Here is a 15,000-nt window from a genome sequence, read left to right on the forward strand (position 1 = left end):
CCCTGTAATAGCAAAAGTATTAGTATTAGTAGTATACCTAATGGTTAGAGAGTCTGACTCGTAACCCGAAGGTTGTGGGTTCGAGTCTCGGGCCGGCCACGACCGAGGTGCCCTTGAGCAAGCCACCGAACCCCACAACTGCTCCCCGGGCGCCGCAGCATAAATGACTGCCCACTGCTCCGGGTGTGTGTTCACGGTGTGTGTGTGTGTGTGTGTGTGTTCACTGCTGTGTGTGTGTGTGCACTTTGGATGGGTTAAATGCAGAGAACAAATTCTGAGTATGGGTCACTGTACTTACTCACTTGTCACTTTTTCACTTTCATAACTCCTGTATATCAGTAGTATTGTTATTGGAGTAATAGCTGTAATAATTATAGCAGCAGTTGTAGAAGGAGTAAGAATCTTACTAGTGTAGTAATAGGAGTGAAAGCAGCTGTAATATATTCGTAATAACAGCAATAACAGGAGTAATAGCAGTAGTAAGACTAGTGGTACTAAGGGTACTAAGGGTACTAGCTGTAGTAGTATTCAAGTAGTCAGCAGTAGCACTAGCAGTATTGGTAGCAGTATCCAGAGCAGATGACTGCCAGATATCTTAGCGCACTTACGGTGTCTGTGGGAGGAGCTAATGTCTGAGCTAACGAACAGTAGATATAGACATGAGCCAGCTCAGTTGCATGGCAATGATGTGTTTCTTCTGGTTTGATTTGCTGCAGAAGTTCAGAGTTGTGTGTGTGTTTGTTCAGGCCCAGGCCTCTGCAGGAGATCCCTCCGTACCTGTGTCCGGACCGGAACAAGGTGAACTTCATTCCCAAAAGCGGCTCTGCGTTTTGTCTCGTCAGCATCCTGAAGCCGCTGCTTCCCACCCAGGAGCTGAGCTTCCGCGGCGGCGTGACGTACTGCAGCCTGTCTCCTTCCCTCGTCCCTCTCAGCGGGGTCGGAGTGCGCAGCCTGTCCCCTTCTCTCGGCCCCGTCCTGACACGAGGACGCCAGTCCCCCTGCCTCCCACGCCACCTGGAGGAGCCCGAGGGTTAGATTCCCATTCGAATCTCCAGCAGTCAAGGAATTTCATCACCTGCATTATTACTAAACAGACTCATTTCCTCATGTGATTCCAAATCTCAAAGCTGTGACTGCATCAGGGCTCGATTTATTCAACTGTTCCAAATCGCTAACTGAAACTTGAATGTGAGATGGTTAACGTGACGCTAATGTGTCTTACCTTTCCTGTCAGTCAGGGATGAGGACGAGGCTGTGACGTCTTGACGTGTGTAAAGTAGAGTGTTCTTTTTTTTTTCTTTTTTTTTTACGTTCGGTGTTTTCTCGCAGTCGACCATCAAAGCCTTTCAAGAGCCAATTTCCCTTGTACATATCCCTCCTTTAACTTTTTTTTTTGGACTCTTAGAAGAACAAGGGACTCCAGTGTGCTGTGTATGTACACTATGTGTGTGTTATGAGTAGTTAACATGCAAAGAGAAAAAAAATGTAGCTAATAACAGGGACGGACAAACAAAAAAGATCCTGATCCCGTGCCTGAAACTCACCGCCTGTAGCAGCATTAATCCTAAACCCAGCTCTGACGTTACCTCTCCAGGGGTCTCATTTATTACGTTTATTAATCAACTTTAATCTGTACAAACTACAAAACTAGTATTTTATTATATCGCATACGGATATCCACAATGAATGAGAAAATTACTGACCATACATCAGAGGTGGGATTTAGTCACACATGTGCAAGTCACAAGTACGTCTCAAGTCATGAACGTCAAGTCAAAGTCAAGTCGTCTTTTTTTAATATTTGTCAAGCAAGCCTCAAGTCTCAAATATGCGACTCAAGCCTGACTCGAGTCAAGTCGAGCCCCCATCTCTGAGTCATTTAACTCAAGTCCGTGTCAAGTTTCAAGTCATGAATGTCAAGTCGAGTCTTTTCTTTAATATTTGTCAAGCAAGTCTCAAGTCTCAAATATGCGACTTAAGTCTGACTCGAATCAAGTCATATGACTCGAGTCCCCCATCTCTGCCATACATGGTAAACAACTTCCTCCAGCTGCTGCAAAGCAAATATAGTCAACAAACTAATTCCAGATGACATGAAAATACAATTTAAATACTGTTAGTTAGCGTTTTTTTTTTTTTTTTACTTTATTTCAACTCTTACTTAAACCACTTGAGATAAGATGAATTTGGCTGAAACGTGTTCTGAAAATGCGGTGCTGTCAAATTCTGTAAGTTTTTTGGTTATCTTTACATTTACAGAAGCACCAGTCAGAGGTAAATCTCTGACTTTATACAGTTTTTCTCAAGAATCGTATTGAGTTTGCTGTAAACTATAAACTTTCAGACCGATTTAAAATCAGAAGTCATGACTGTTTATAGCTGCTCGAATGTGAAATGTAACCGGATTCAGACTATGATGTGTCTTTCTTTGAACTGCTGTGGATAAAAGAAAGAGGAATAAAACACTTCGCCACACACGCTGGATAAATGAGACCCCTGGATCCCGAACCAGTCCACAGCGTATAGAGCCGAGTCCCTTCTCCTTTAGACGATCAGATGCTTTATATGAATCGCTGGTGAAAGAAAAGGAACCTGGTGCTATGTCATGTTAATTATACTGTTAATGTTTAGGCTAGAGAGAGAGAGAGAGAGAGAGAGAGAGAGAGAGAGAGAGAGAGAGAGAGAGAGAGAGAGAGGATTTTTCTGTGTTGACGCTAGTTGAGAAATACAACAGAGAGGAAAGATGTTTCCATCCAGATGTTTTGTGAAAATTTGTATTGCTTGTCAGAAAGTGACAAATGCACTAACCCGATCACTTTGAGGACATAAACGTGACATGTTTGTGCTCAAAAAACAGAATCGAAACATATGTAGAATTAAAGTACGCGTTAAATAGCGTCAGCTTAAAATAGACGTCGATACGCGTCATAGTCGATACACAAGAAAACGGTGATTTCTTTTCATTTATTTATATCATTAACGTAGATGTTAAAAACAGACTAAGGCTTAGAAATATAGATTACATGACTGATGAAAGTATGTTTTTCCAACCAGAAGGTGGTTTTACTTGAGAAAAAAAAAACGGAGATGGAAAGTGCACTAGTGACTCTGGAGAAACCGAATAAACAGGAATGACGCAAACGTTTACAAAGAGACGGCAAACCGAAAGGAGAGGAAACAACCGTAGCATCTTAATACTGTAACGCATCATACTGTGACGCTCACTTCTCTTCCTTTAACGAGAGTCGGATATTATAGAGGGAAAAAACTCGTGTACTACTGCCTTAAAAAAACAACAACAACTAAACATTTCAATTAGAATATTTAACGAAGTGGATCTTGGTTCTTTACCACACAAACGAGCCAAATGACGCATTTAGTACTTACTTGTTTGTGTGTGCGAATCTTCCTCGAGAGCAAAAAGCTACGTCTTAAAAGCCTTCCATCGGGAAACTGACTTCCTGCAAAATATTGTTGAATAAAAAAAAAGACAGAAAGAAAAAAAAAACATCTGAAACAATCTGGTGAAATATAATGAGTTTATTTTATCGTCTGGTCGGCCGTCAGTCTCACGAGTACAGTCACTGTAAAGATCACATCTGTCCATAACATTGTAAATTGTCACATGATCGATCAAAAAAGAAAGAAAGAAAAAAAAAAGAGAATAAATCGATGATTGCATAAAATAAATCGAGTCGAACGCAGCCGTGAACGGTGCGGTGTACATTCTTTATGAAGTCGGAAAGGTTTTAAACACAATCAAAAGTGCAAGGCAATGTAGAAATCTTTTTTTTTTCCCATTTCTTTTTCTTTTAAATATCAGAGTTAAGAAGCATCGATGTGCATTCAGGCAAAAGTGGAATGTAAGATCAGTTTGCACGCATGTGTAAAAGCGAAAGCCTGAAAAACCGTAGACGATGGGTGCTAATACTTTTACAACCGTTAGATAATCAGATGTCAAATAAAAGGATCACACGTAACAGTGTGGATTTAGGTGCACGGAGAGGATAAAAGATTGCACACGTAGGTCGAAAGTGCAAAAGTTTGTGCCCCTTTCCTTTGTTTTAATTTGAATATTTCAAAGTGTTCAGCTTTTTTTTTCTTAACATTAATACACAACGTTATAACACGCTACATTCATGTGATATTTCACAGATGAAAGCACAACAGTAAATACATGAAATTTTATTTCCTATCAGTTTATTTAGTGATTGGGGGGGGGCACAAACATTTGCACTCAAATGTATAGGTTGCTGGAGCTTGGTGGTTGTAAGTAAATTTAGATATAATACAAAATACAACACACACACACACACACACACACACTTAACCCTTTGAACTCCATGTATGCATTTTTAAAGCAGGTTATTAGACTTTAAAGGGTTAATAAGTAGAAAAATCTCCTTTCTCTGTGCCACGTGAGCACACACACGTTTCTTGTTTTCTATCTTTTATTTAAAGCTATAATCAGGGATTTTTCACTCGTGCCGAGTCTTTAATCAGAAATCCCTGATTCTAGCTGAGGCAGACGTCTGCTCCCATTTTCGCTCGTTGTTCTGTAATCGCGCAGAGCGTAGTGAGCGTAGTGTTTCACACGGACAGAAACGTGTCCGTCAAATGATCTACAGTTGATTTATAAAACATTCCAGTGTTTGATTATTTACAGACACGTGAAACTCGCTCTTAAGTGTAGATTTACGGTCGTCACCTCCACATCCCTCTGTGGCTTTCGTGTACAGTATACAGTGCGGTCTTCTTTATTAAAAAAGAAGAAAACAGAAAACAAAACTTGCAAAAGAAATGCAAAGCGGATTAATATGTAATTCTATGAGTGAGCACGTGCGCACACACACACACAGACACAAAAAGGCTGATCCAGGTTTTCCAGGCTCCATCCTTGGCTCAGTGGGACTCAGCACAAAGAATATGCAGCTGTTTTTTTTCTTCTGTTCTCCTAAAAAACAAAAAAAAAACAAAAAAAAAACATCATCATTATTATTATAGTATTTATATAGCAAATATGTAAGGAATAGAACACTGTATCTAACTGTAGTTACCAAAAAAGCACAAGTCTGCAAAACAAGTTAGCTCCTGTTCAGACAATAAGTTCTCGCACACTCTCGCGTGCACTCACACTCACTCACTCACTCACTCACTCACTCACTCACACTCGTGCACCTCAGGCATTTAGCAGCTCCTCATCACTTCGTCCAATTGCATCAGGGTTGGAAAGCGGATCCAGATCAGCAAACAGGTTAAACCATGCAGACATGTCCCGAGATCCACCTTTAGGAGCTACAGGTAATAAAAATAATAATAATAATGATGATAATAATAACTAATTAACACTTTTATCTTATAATAATATTCTATATATTATATTTTATTATATATAATCTTATAATAATAATTACATAACAACACTTATATACCGTTGTCCAGTGTCCTGGAGCTGTTCTGTGCAGCCGGGACCTGATCAACAGTGGGTGGAGCTTGAAGGGGAGGAGCTTGCAACATGGGAGGAGTCATCCATCCTGATTTAACAAGGAGTGAGAAATGGTGAACTAATAATAATAATAATAATAATAATAATAACAACTACTAACTGCCTAACAATTAACTAATTTAGCTGTTTTTTTATATTTAATTAGCATATGCACTGATCATTTTAATTATGTAACAAAAATAAAATAAACTTGAGCTAAAACCAGTTATTAATATTTTATGTTTTTAAAAGCCACATTTCACTACAAATAAAACGTACAATGAACCTTACAGAAATGAGGAAATATACCAAGATGTGGAAGAATTTATTTATATATGGACCACTAGGTGGCTCTGTGTGTGTGTCTCTGTGTGAGTGTGAGAGTGACAGTGTGTGTGTGTGAGAGTGACTGTGTGAGTCTCTGTGTGCGTGTGTGTGAGTGAGTGAGTGAGTGAGTGTGTGTGTGTTAGTGTGACTGTGTGTGTATCTGTGTGTGTGTGTGTGTGTGTGAGTGTGTGTGTGAGAGAGAGTGTGACTGTATGTGTGTGTGTGTGAGTGAGTGTGTATCTGTGTGTGTGTGTGTGTGTGTGTCTCTGTGTGTGTGAGTGAGTGTGACTGTGTGAGTGAGTGTGACTGTGTGAGTGCGGGTGTGTCTCTGTGTGTGTGTTTGTGTGCGTGTGTGTGTTGAGTAGGACTCTAACCGGTGGTACTGAGCCTGTGGTCGAGGAGCTGTGAAGGCAGGAATCCGGTGGGACTCGGGGGCTGTGAGGGAGCGCGAGGTGCGTCGGTGCTGCTCGCTGCAGCAGTGTGTGTGGAACGTGGGACACTCGCAGGGGCTTCGAAGCAGCCGAAAGCATCCTGCCACGCCTTACTGAAGTCATCAGCTCCGCTGGAGGCTCCGGGGCTCAGCAGATCCTGCAGGAAGGACAGATCACCTCTCACTCCTTCTTCCTCTTCCAGGTCAGAGTGCCGCATGAGGTCCGAGAGCAAATCCCTGCCGACTGGAGCGAGAAAAAATAAAGCCTGTTATAAATCAACTCCAACAGACCGTCTTGTTTGTTTGTTTCTTTCCCGTTTCTCACACCGATTCTGTCTCACCGGCAGCATGGACACGGTGACGTAACCGTCAACACCGTAACTGCCGCTTCTTTGTTTTTGCTCAACGCATCAATTCAGACATCCAAATAAGTTGTTCGTTAAGAAATAAACACAGAGAGGAAAATTCAGCAGAAATAAAGATAAAGACAAAGTGGGAAAAGATCAAATGCTATAGACGTCTCCAAAAGGAGGATGGAGGACGTTTTGGAAATGTTTCTCCCAAACATTTTATTTTAAAGACAGAACAAGTTTGGACAAGAGCTTAAGAGCCAGAGTGAAGAAATCTAAGCTTGTCAAAAAGTGACGGAACACGTAACGGGTCGTTAAACAGAAAGCTATATATAAAAAAAAAAAAGTACCCCAGCTTCACGAGAGGGTTAGGAAAATATTATGCAAATTAGACATATTTGCTTTTTTGCATATTTCCACGCACCTTTACATCATATCAGTGATTCTATTTTATTTCATCAGATAACACAAATCCAAATAATAAGCCTGCTGATATAAATCCGTGCTCTGTAGCTTCGCTGCGGTCGGCTGACCCGTCGGAATTAAGACTTCGCCGGCACTGTGAAATTCTCTACATACTAAAATAATTTGCATATTGCACGTGATTGGTCTAGAGCCGTGGAGGCTATTTAGTGACATCACAATCTGAGTAAGTGAGTAATCATATAAACAGAATGGACCATTTCTGAGAGCTGGGGTACTTTAAGGAGAGCTGTGGTACTGTAAGGAGAGCTGGGGTACGTTAAGGAGAGCTGGATGCAGCTTTTCGGTGTAGAGAGACAGGTTAAAAGCACAGGTCTGAGGGCAAAAGGGCAAGCTGGCTCAGAGTTTATACCCTTCTCAGTTAGTGGTATTGGAACAAAGGACTCCATGTTTTGCCCCTGAGACACGTCCGACTGGACATCCGGGAGCAATGAGGCCTCTGGGTGGCTCTGAGGCTGCGTTATAGGCAGAGTCGGGGTCATGGCATGGCTCAGGGTGGGGTCAGGCTCAGGGTCAAGGGTCATGAGTAAGAGGTCATCGTTTGTGGTGATTGTGCTGACGGGGCCTGAGGGCTCAAACAAAGCTGTGGCACAAATAGGGGCAAATTCAGAATTCTGTAAACATCCATTAAATGGAAAAGAAAAAAATTCATTATGCAAACGTATTACTGAACAACAAAACAACTTATTCATTAAAAAAAAGGAGCCAATAATGCACAGTTTTTTTCTGGTTTGCTACACAAACACCACATACACAAACTTTACACTTAATGTAAAGATCTACGAATAAAATAGCGCCGTTATATACTGTACACTACTATAACATTATATACAGAAGATGAACAATTTACTGCTAGCTTTATATTCTTACCCGAGTCTAAACTGGCTGCTAAGGAGCCCTCAGAATGTCTGTCCTGATTAACACCAGTGAGAGAACCTGCAGCAGAAGAACATTTTGTCCCATGAGTTTCTCTTTTAAAGGTTTTTACAGAACAGAAACTGATACGGAATTGTGAACGATACACACCGGCTTCTAGCGCTGACTTTCCCGAGTTCTCCTCCTCCAGTGACACAAGACTGTTTACGATAAATACATGAACAGATCGTTTAATCACCGGTTCGCACGTGGAGAGACATACGAGTGGTTAGATGAATGTTTTGATGATTTAATGACTTATGGCACTCTGACACCGATGTGAGTAAGCCGTTGGCAAGAGAGACGCAGAATCTACTTTATCTCCGAGACAGAAACATTGCGGAAATAGTTTCAGCGTGTTCGTTTGACCTAATTCAGGGGTCGGCAACCTTAAACAATCAAAGAGCCATTTGGACCAGTTTCCCCACAGAAAAAAAAAAACACAGGGAGCCACAAAACCTTTTTGTCATCTAAAATGAAGATATATTGTGGCATATATTGTTTTTACCTTTATGGAAAGTATAGAAAAAAATTGTAGTGTGTTGCATCTTTGGGGCTTTTTACCCCTGGTCACTTCCTGCGTTTTCTGTGATCAGATATAGTGATAAGACCAGGTCTAAATGCCCTCTGAAACGTTTTGGAGACGGATATAAACCCGATGGTACGAACCCCTTCAGGAGGTGGTCTGGGACGCATTTCAGATGAAACTGGACAGGTGTAAATGAATGTGGTTGTTCAAGCCACATACGTCAGCGCTATACTCCTCCCAAACGGAAGTACGTCACTCAGGTGATCTTTCACCCAGGCGTCTCGTCGGGGCTTAAAATGCGCTGCTGCCGCCAGCGAAAACGCAGCAAACAGTAAACGCTGTTTTTTGTAGCATAAACATCGTAACGAGTTTACTCGTCTTCTTTTCTATCCCGTTCTGAAAACCGCGTACACCAAAGTGTGTTCTGTTTCAATTACCCCCGAAATGGGGTAAAATATATCAGCATTTTGGGCGGGAGTAGAAAGATCGGATCGATATCCGATTCACCGAGACGCGTTTATGTGACCTGATGTAAATGGAACAGTTTTAATCAAACAATGTCTAATCGAGTCCTCTCCGTATTCACAACATCAAAATTTTTTACATACAAGAGCGTCGTAATCTTAGAATTACATTTTATTTAAAACTAAGTAAAATAAAATAAATTTAAATTGAATATTTATTTTCCAAATCTACAGGGAGCCTCAGCAGAGGGACGAAAGAGCCGCGGGTTGCCGACCCCCGATCTACAATAATTCTTTTTTTTAAACCGATTCCTTCCTGCAGAAAACGCAGCATCTATCGAAGGTCTCTTGTTTTGCTGTGTGTTTTTACAGTGATGCGGTCATAACGTCTGAGAAAGTTTGAGTGCTGATTTGTATTTTGTTTACTTCTCTGCAGGCTTTTGCTTCTCTTTATCCTGGTCGTCGTCCAGTGACAGACCTTCGGAAAGGTGCTCCAGCGGGTCCCTTAAATCCTGCAACGCACAGTAGTGAATTTTATAGATATCATGGAGACACACTGTGCTTTATACAGCGTCTCGTTATCACAGACCTTCAGGGTGGTGAAGTTATACGGCACGTATCCCTTAAAGGCTTCGTGGATGCTAGACATGATGCTTGCCGTCTTCTCCCAGAACTGCAGGAGTGTCGTCTAACAGTCGAGAGAGAGAGAGAAAGAGAGAGAGAGAAAAAAGACAATCACGCTAGTCACAAACGCGCCCACGTGCTGTGAGAATGAGCTATAGATAAAATATCTGTTTATAGAAACACAAAGATCTGGTTGTCGAGTAGACTGAAGGAGGAAAGCAATCAGGACATGAACGACTCATTAAAGAATCGCTGAATGAAGAACCGGTGAAACCGTGAAGAACCCAACGAACCGGTGAGTAAATGAGTGTATTATTATATAAAGGATTTAATAAATGACCAAACTGGTGAATTCCTAAATAAACTTTGGATGATTATTTTAATGAATTACTGAATGGCTGAATCAGTGAATCACTGAATGACTCGATTCGTGAATCGGTGAATGAATCGGTGCAGTTCGGATACCTGGTAAGTGCACAGAGAATGAGACAGCATGTTGCAACGACTCGCTCCCAGCATGTCCACTTTCTGACACACATCAGTCTTCAGCTTATCAAAGTGCACCTTCGTTCCCCTCACCTGTGCCTGCACCTACACACACACACACACACACACACAGTATAGGCTTTAGACTCTATAGAGAGACAGCTTGGATACTATGTTACTGGACAGCCAAGTTCATCAAGGGGAGTAAATACTTATGCACAGCATCCTTTAATATGTCTCAGTTGTAAGAAAGGGCATTTTGTGTTGAGCTTTTTCCTTGTCACATAATTTATTATTCAATATGGGCTCATAACAGAAAAGAAAATAGTGTGTGAGAGGTTTGAACACGTATTTAGCATCGATGTATAGCAGACAAAGCGTCAATGTGCCTGACCCACTGAGACGGTCTCTGTGTGTGTGTGTGTGTGTGTGTGTGTGTGTGTGCTATGTGAACGTAGGTATCGGTTACTCGGTCCTTTGTACTAGCAGCCAGTCAGGAAATCAGAGAGCAGCAAGGGAAGCCGTCCCTTTCAAACCACTACCCTGTCCTATTAGCAGGACTTCAGACGGAGACATTCGACACCACCTGGCTGTTGCTTTCTCTTTACAGCGTCTCGTTCTCATAGTCTTCTTACACCGTGGCGTTCCACCTTCTGCCCGATTTAACGCTTAAGCATCTATAACTGTTAATAATCATTTAACTGCATAGACAATTATTAGTGACCTTTAATGTAGTTGTACTGCTTCCTGTGGACATAAGGATGTATTGCTAATCGGAGTCAACGTCAGGGGTTAAATGTTGTCTCGTTGAAACGAGATCGCGAGATTTATTGACCTTGCGGAACTTCTCCAGCTGTTTGTAGGTGTCAGGGTCGAGCTCCTGGGAGACGTCCTTCATCCAGAGCAGAGCGCCGCGGTACTCCGTCCTCGCCTTCTCCATGCGGCTCATGGTCAGCAGCGTGTCGGCAATGGCCCTCCTCCGGAACGTCTCCATCTCCTGCTCCATCCGCTGCAGTGGGGAACAAAGAGCCAACCTGCACGGGAGAGGACGGGGTGTGGTGTGGTGTGGTGGAGGACAAACATCGTACTGAATACACAATACACTCACGGTGTCATGCTGTTATAGAAAAATAATCAAAAAATAAATAATCAGTTAGTTTATCATTTTATCTGCTAGTACGAAACATCTCGGAAACAAGTACGTTCTCGTTCTGACTGGTTTTAAAGGTCATGAGCTTTACTAACAGCTAGCTAGCTGTGTGTGTGTGTGTGTGTGTGTGTGTGCATGTGTGTGTGTGTGTGAGAGTACATACCTTTGCTTGGCAGAGGTACACAAGGCCTTGCTTGTGGCATCCATCATGCTTCCAGCTTTAGTCCTGTCGTGCTCTGCCTGGAAGCGCAGGAACAATCCCAGCTCGTTCTCCTCCTGAGACAGACCTGCAGGTCAGACAGCAGATAAGTGACGACTTACTTCCGTTAGACTTTTATGGAATAACGTACTTTTACTTCAGACGACATTAAAACACGATATGATTGTGGGCGAATCTTGAACTGCGTTAAAGCTCAACATGGCTTTCGTGTTACTCCTGACGTGTGTGTGTGTGTAGTTCGCGGATGTGTGCGTGTGTGCGTGTGTGCGTGTGTGTGTGTGTGTGTGTGTGTGTATCTCACTCACGTGTGATCCTTTGCTGGTATTTTTCTATCACTTTCAGCAGCTCTGTGCATGTGATCTGTATCGAACGAAAAAACTGTGGAAACAAAAACAAGTGGACATTAAATCTGTTTATCTGCCTGTCTCTGTCTCACACACACACACACACACACACACACACACACACACAGCAGACCTGTACTTCCTCGATGTGTCCAAAACACACACACATGTTTTAACAGTGTGTTATTCTAATCAACATTACAGCAAACAGAGGTGGTGATCACACACACTGCTGTACAAACACACACAACGCTGACAAACCACCTGAAAGATCAACGTTTGTGCGTCTGAGGGACGGAAATGTTCAGTTTTTATTATGATGATTAATAATGTTCGGATTTGAAAAATATCACACACACACACACACACACACACACACACACCTCCACATCATCTCTTATTTCACCACCTTTGAGGATTACACGTGTCCTGTTGTCATGGTATCAAGAAAATTTGAGTCTATTTCACAAATGTAAGTTTTTTGTTTTGTTTGTGTGTGTGTGTGTGTGTGTGTGTGTGTGTGTTGCTCCAGGTCAAGATGAAATTTGACTCGGAAAGTAACAGAACTGCTATAAATGAGTCATGAATGTTGGCGAGGCTTTAAAATAGACAGCATGTTCCATGGAAGCACAAAAAGTGTACCTACTATGACCTGGCACGCGCACACACACACACACACACGCACCGCAGGCACGCAGGCACGCGCACCGCAGGCACGCAGGCACGCGCACACACGCAGGCACGCGCACACACACAACGCAGGCACGCGCACACACACAACGCAGGCACGCGCACACACACACAACGCAGGCACGCGCACACACACACAACGCAGGCACGCGCACACACACACAACGCAGGCACGCGCACACACACACAACGCAGGCACGCGCACACACACACAACGCAGGCACGCGCACACACACACAACGCAGGCACGCGCACACACACACAACGCAGGCACGCGCACACACACACAACGCAGGCACGCGCGCACACACACAACGCAGGCACGCGCGCACACACACAACGCAGGCACGCGCGCACACACACAACGCAGGCACGCGCACACACACAACGCAGGCACGCGCACACACACAACGCAGGCACGCGCGCACACACACAACGCAGGCACGCGCACACACACAACGCAGGCACGCGCACACACACAACGCAGGCACGCGCACACACACAACGCAGGCACGCGCACACACACAACGCAGGCACGCGCACACACACAACGCAGGCACGCGCACACACACAACGCAGGCACGCGCACACACACAACGCAGGCACGCGCACACACACAACGCAGGCACGCGCACACACACAACGCAGGCTCGCGCACACACACATCGCAGGCACGCGCACACACACAACGCAGGCACGCGCACACACACAACGCAGGCACGCGCACACACACAACGCAGGCACGCGCACACACACAACGCAGGCACGCGCACACACACAACGCAGGCACGCGCACACACACAACGCAGGCACGCGCACACACACAACGCAGGCACGCGCACACACACAACGCAGGCACGCGCACACACACAACGCAGGCACGCGCACACACACAACGCAGGCACGCGCACACACACAACGCAGGCACGCGCACACACACAACGCAGGCACGCGCACACACACAACGCAGGCACGCGCACACACACAACGCAGGCACGCGCACACACACAACGCAGGCACGCGCACACACACAACGCAGGCACGCGCACACACACAACGCAGGCACGCGCACACACACAACGCAGGCAGGCAGGCACACACACAGGCAGGCACACACACAGGCAGGCACACACACAGGCAGGCACACACACAGGCAGGCACACACACAGGCAGGCACACACACAGGCAGGCACACACACAGGCAGGCACACACACAGGCAGGCACACACACAGGCAGGCACACACACAGGCAGGCACACACACAGGCAGGCACACACACAGGCAGGCACACACACAGGCAGGCACACACACAGGCAGGCACACACACAGGCAGGCACACACACAGGCAGGCACACACACAGGCAGGCACACACACAGGCAGGCACACACACAGGCAGGCACACACACAGGCAGGCACACACACAGGCAGGCACACACACAGGCAGGCACACACACAGGCAGGCACACACACGTTCATATAGTAAAACTAAAAGAATTTTAGCTACTGTACAGCGCAGTTCATATCCATCATGCAGTAGGTCACACCAACAAGCCCTGGTGTGTCCATGTTACTCATTAACTCTCTCTTCAGGTTCTCTCTCTCTCTCTATCACACACACACACACACACACACACACACACACACACACACACAAAACCCTCTCTCAACAGTGAAGGTGCATACTTGAATAATGTTAAACAATAAGTATAACTTGATACACTTGTCAGTTTATAATTTGTTTAATTTCAATTACAGAATGATAAAATTTCCTTTCTGAGTTATTTGGAACAAGATATAACGGTAAAAGACATTCATTTGTCCAACAAAACAAAAAACCCTAACCACATCATATTCCAGATTTGCCTGAAACTGTCATCATTTTTCCAGCTATTTATAGAAGAGTAACTAGACGTGTCTAAATATAGCGTTACCATAGCGACCATGATTTCTTTCGCAGCAAATTAGTCGCTTGGCATTAAAGACATTGTTTGTTAGCAAATACGAGCACGTTATGACCTGTATAATCAGAAGAACGGCCTCATCGTCGTTACGGAGGATACAGACAGATCAATCTGTGAAAAAAATCCAACTGAAAATCAGAGGAGATGCTGAGCGATAAAATGAGCGATGTTTATGCTTCTCCATCTCTTCCTTCATCTCTCTCTCTCTCTCTCTGTTCTGTCTATCTATGCGTCTCCTCCAGCTTTCTCACACACACATCCAGAACACCACAGATTATAAATCCATCAGCTAACTCACCGAGCAAACTGAAAGCTTTTGGTTGCCTGGAAACCAAATCGACTTCCTAACGACGACGAAATGATGCTATAATATAAGTATCGTGATAAATGATGTCCTAATACTCTATTCTGAAAGGTTTATTTTCTTGCCAGTGCTTTTTTACATTTGTATTTAGTCTTATTAAATAGTTGCACCCTCATCAATTTACTAGCCTACGTCGGCTCGTTCTTGGTCCCGTACCTCCAACTTTGCGTCCAGATC

General features: G+C 44.0%; 2 protein-coding genes across 6 annotated transcripts in view; one reads left to right on the forward strand and one right to left on the reverse strand.

Moving 5' to 3' along the window:
* fam117ba (family with sequence similarity 117 member Ba) overlaps nucleotides 1-1,847 on the forward strand; it is a 6,303-nt gene extending 4,456 nt beyond the window's left edge. The window contains exon 8 of the mRNA XM_047813799.1: nucleotides 747-1,847. Within this exon, the coding sequence (XP_047669755.1) occupies nucleotides 747-1,035 (289 nt within the window). The 3' untranslated portion in view covers nucleotides 1,036-1,847. The remainder of the gene's footprint in view (nucleotides 1-746) is intronic.
* A 1,678-nt stretch (nucleotides 1,848-3,525) lies between these two features.
* The window catches only part of ical1 (islet cell autoantigen 1-like), a 13,632-nt gene continuing 2,157 nt past the window's right edge, over nucleotides 3,526-15,000 (reverse strand). For 2 of the 5 annotated variants that reach the window (XM_027179048.2, XM_027179047.2), the window contains 14 exons: nucleotides 14,980-15,000; nucleotides 11,769-11,841; nucleotides 11,407-11,530; nucleotides 10,929-11,127; nucleotides 10,073-10,198; nucleotides 9,573-9,671; nucleotides 9,410-9,495; nucleotides 8,102-8,151; nucleotides 7,946-8,011; nucleotides 7,428-7,658; nucleotides 6,187-6,486; nucleotides 5,433-5,534; nucleotides 5,179-5,295; nucleotides 3,526-4,954 (listed from right to left, as the gene is read on the reverse strand). The exon at nucleotides 14,980-15,000 is cut by the window's right edge and continues 133 nt beyond it. In XM_027179048.2, the coding sequence (XP_027034849.2) occupies nucleotides 5,180-5,295; nucleotides 5,433-5,534; nucleotides 6,187-6,486; nucleotides 7,428-7,658; nucleotides 7,946-8,011; nucleotides 8,102-8,151; nucleotides 9,410-9,495; nucleotides 9,573-9,671; nucleotides 10,073-10,198; nucleotides 10,929-11,127; nucleotides 11,407-11,530; nucleotides 11,769-11,841; nucleotides 14,980-15,000 (1,593 nt within the window). In that variant the 3' untranslated portion in view covers nucleotides 3,526-4,954; nucleotide 5,179. Of the gene's footprint in view, nucleotides 4,955-5,164; nucleotides 5,296-5,432; nucleotides 5,535-6,186; nucleotides 6,487-7,427; nucleotides 7,659-7,945; nucleotides 8,012-8,101; nucleotides 8,152-9,409; nucleotides 9,496-9,572; nucleotides 9,672-10,072; nucleotides 10,199-10,928; nucleotides 11,128-11,406; nucleotides 11,531-11,768; nucleotides 11,842-14,979 lie in introns of all 5 variants that reach the window. The other 3 variants (XM_047813797.1, XM_047813795.1, XM_047813798.1) reach the window with 3 other exon arrangements.

This window comes from Tachysurus fulvidraco, chromosome 5 (genome assembly GCF_022655615.1).
Source record: "Tachysurus fulvidraco isolate hzauxx_2018 chromosome 5, HZAU_PFXX_2.0, whole genome shotgun sequence".
NCBI classification, from domain to species: Eukaryota; Metazoa; Chordata; class Actinopteri; order Siluriformes; family Bagridae; genus Tachysurus; species Tachysurus fulvidraco.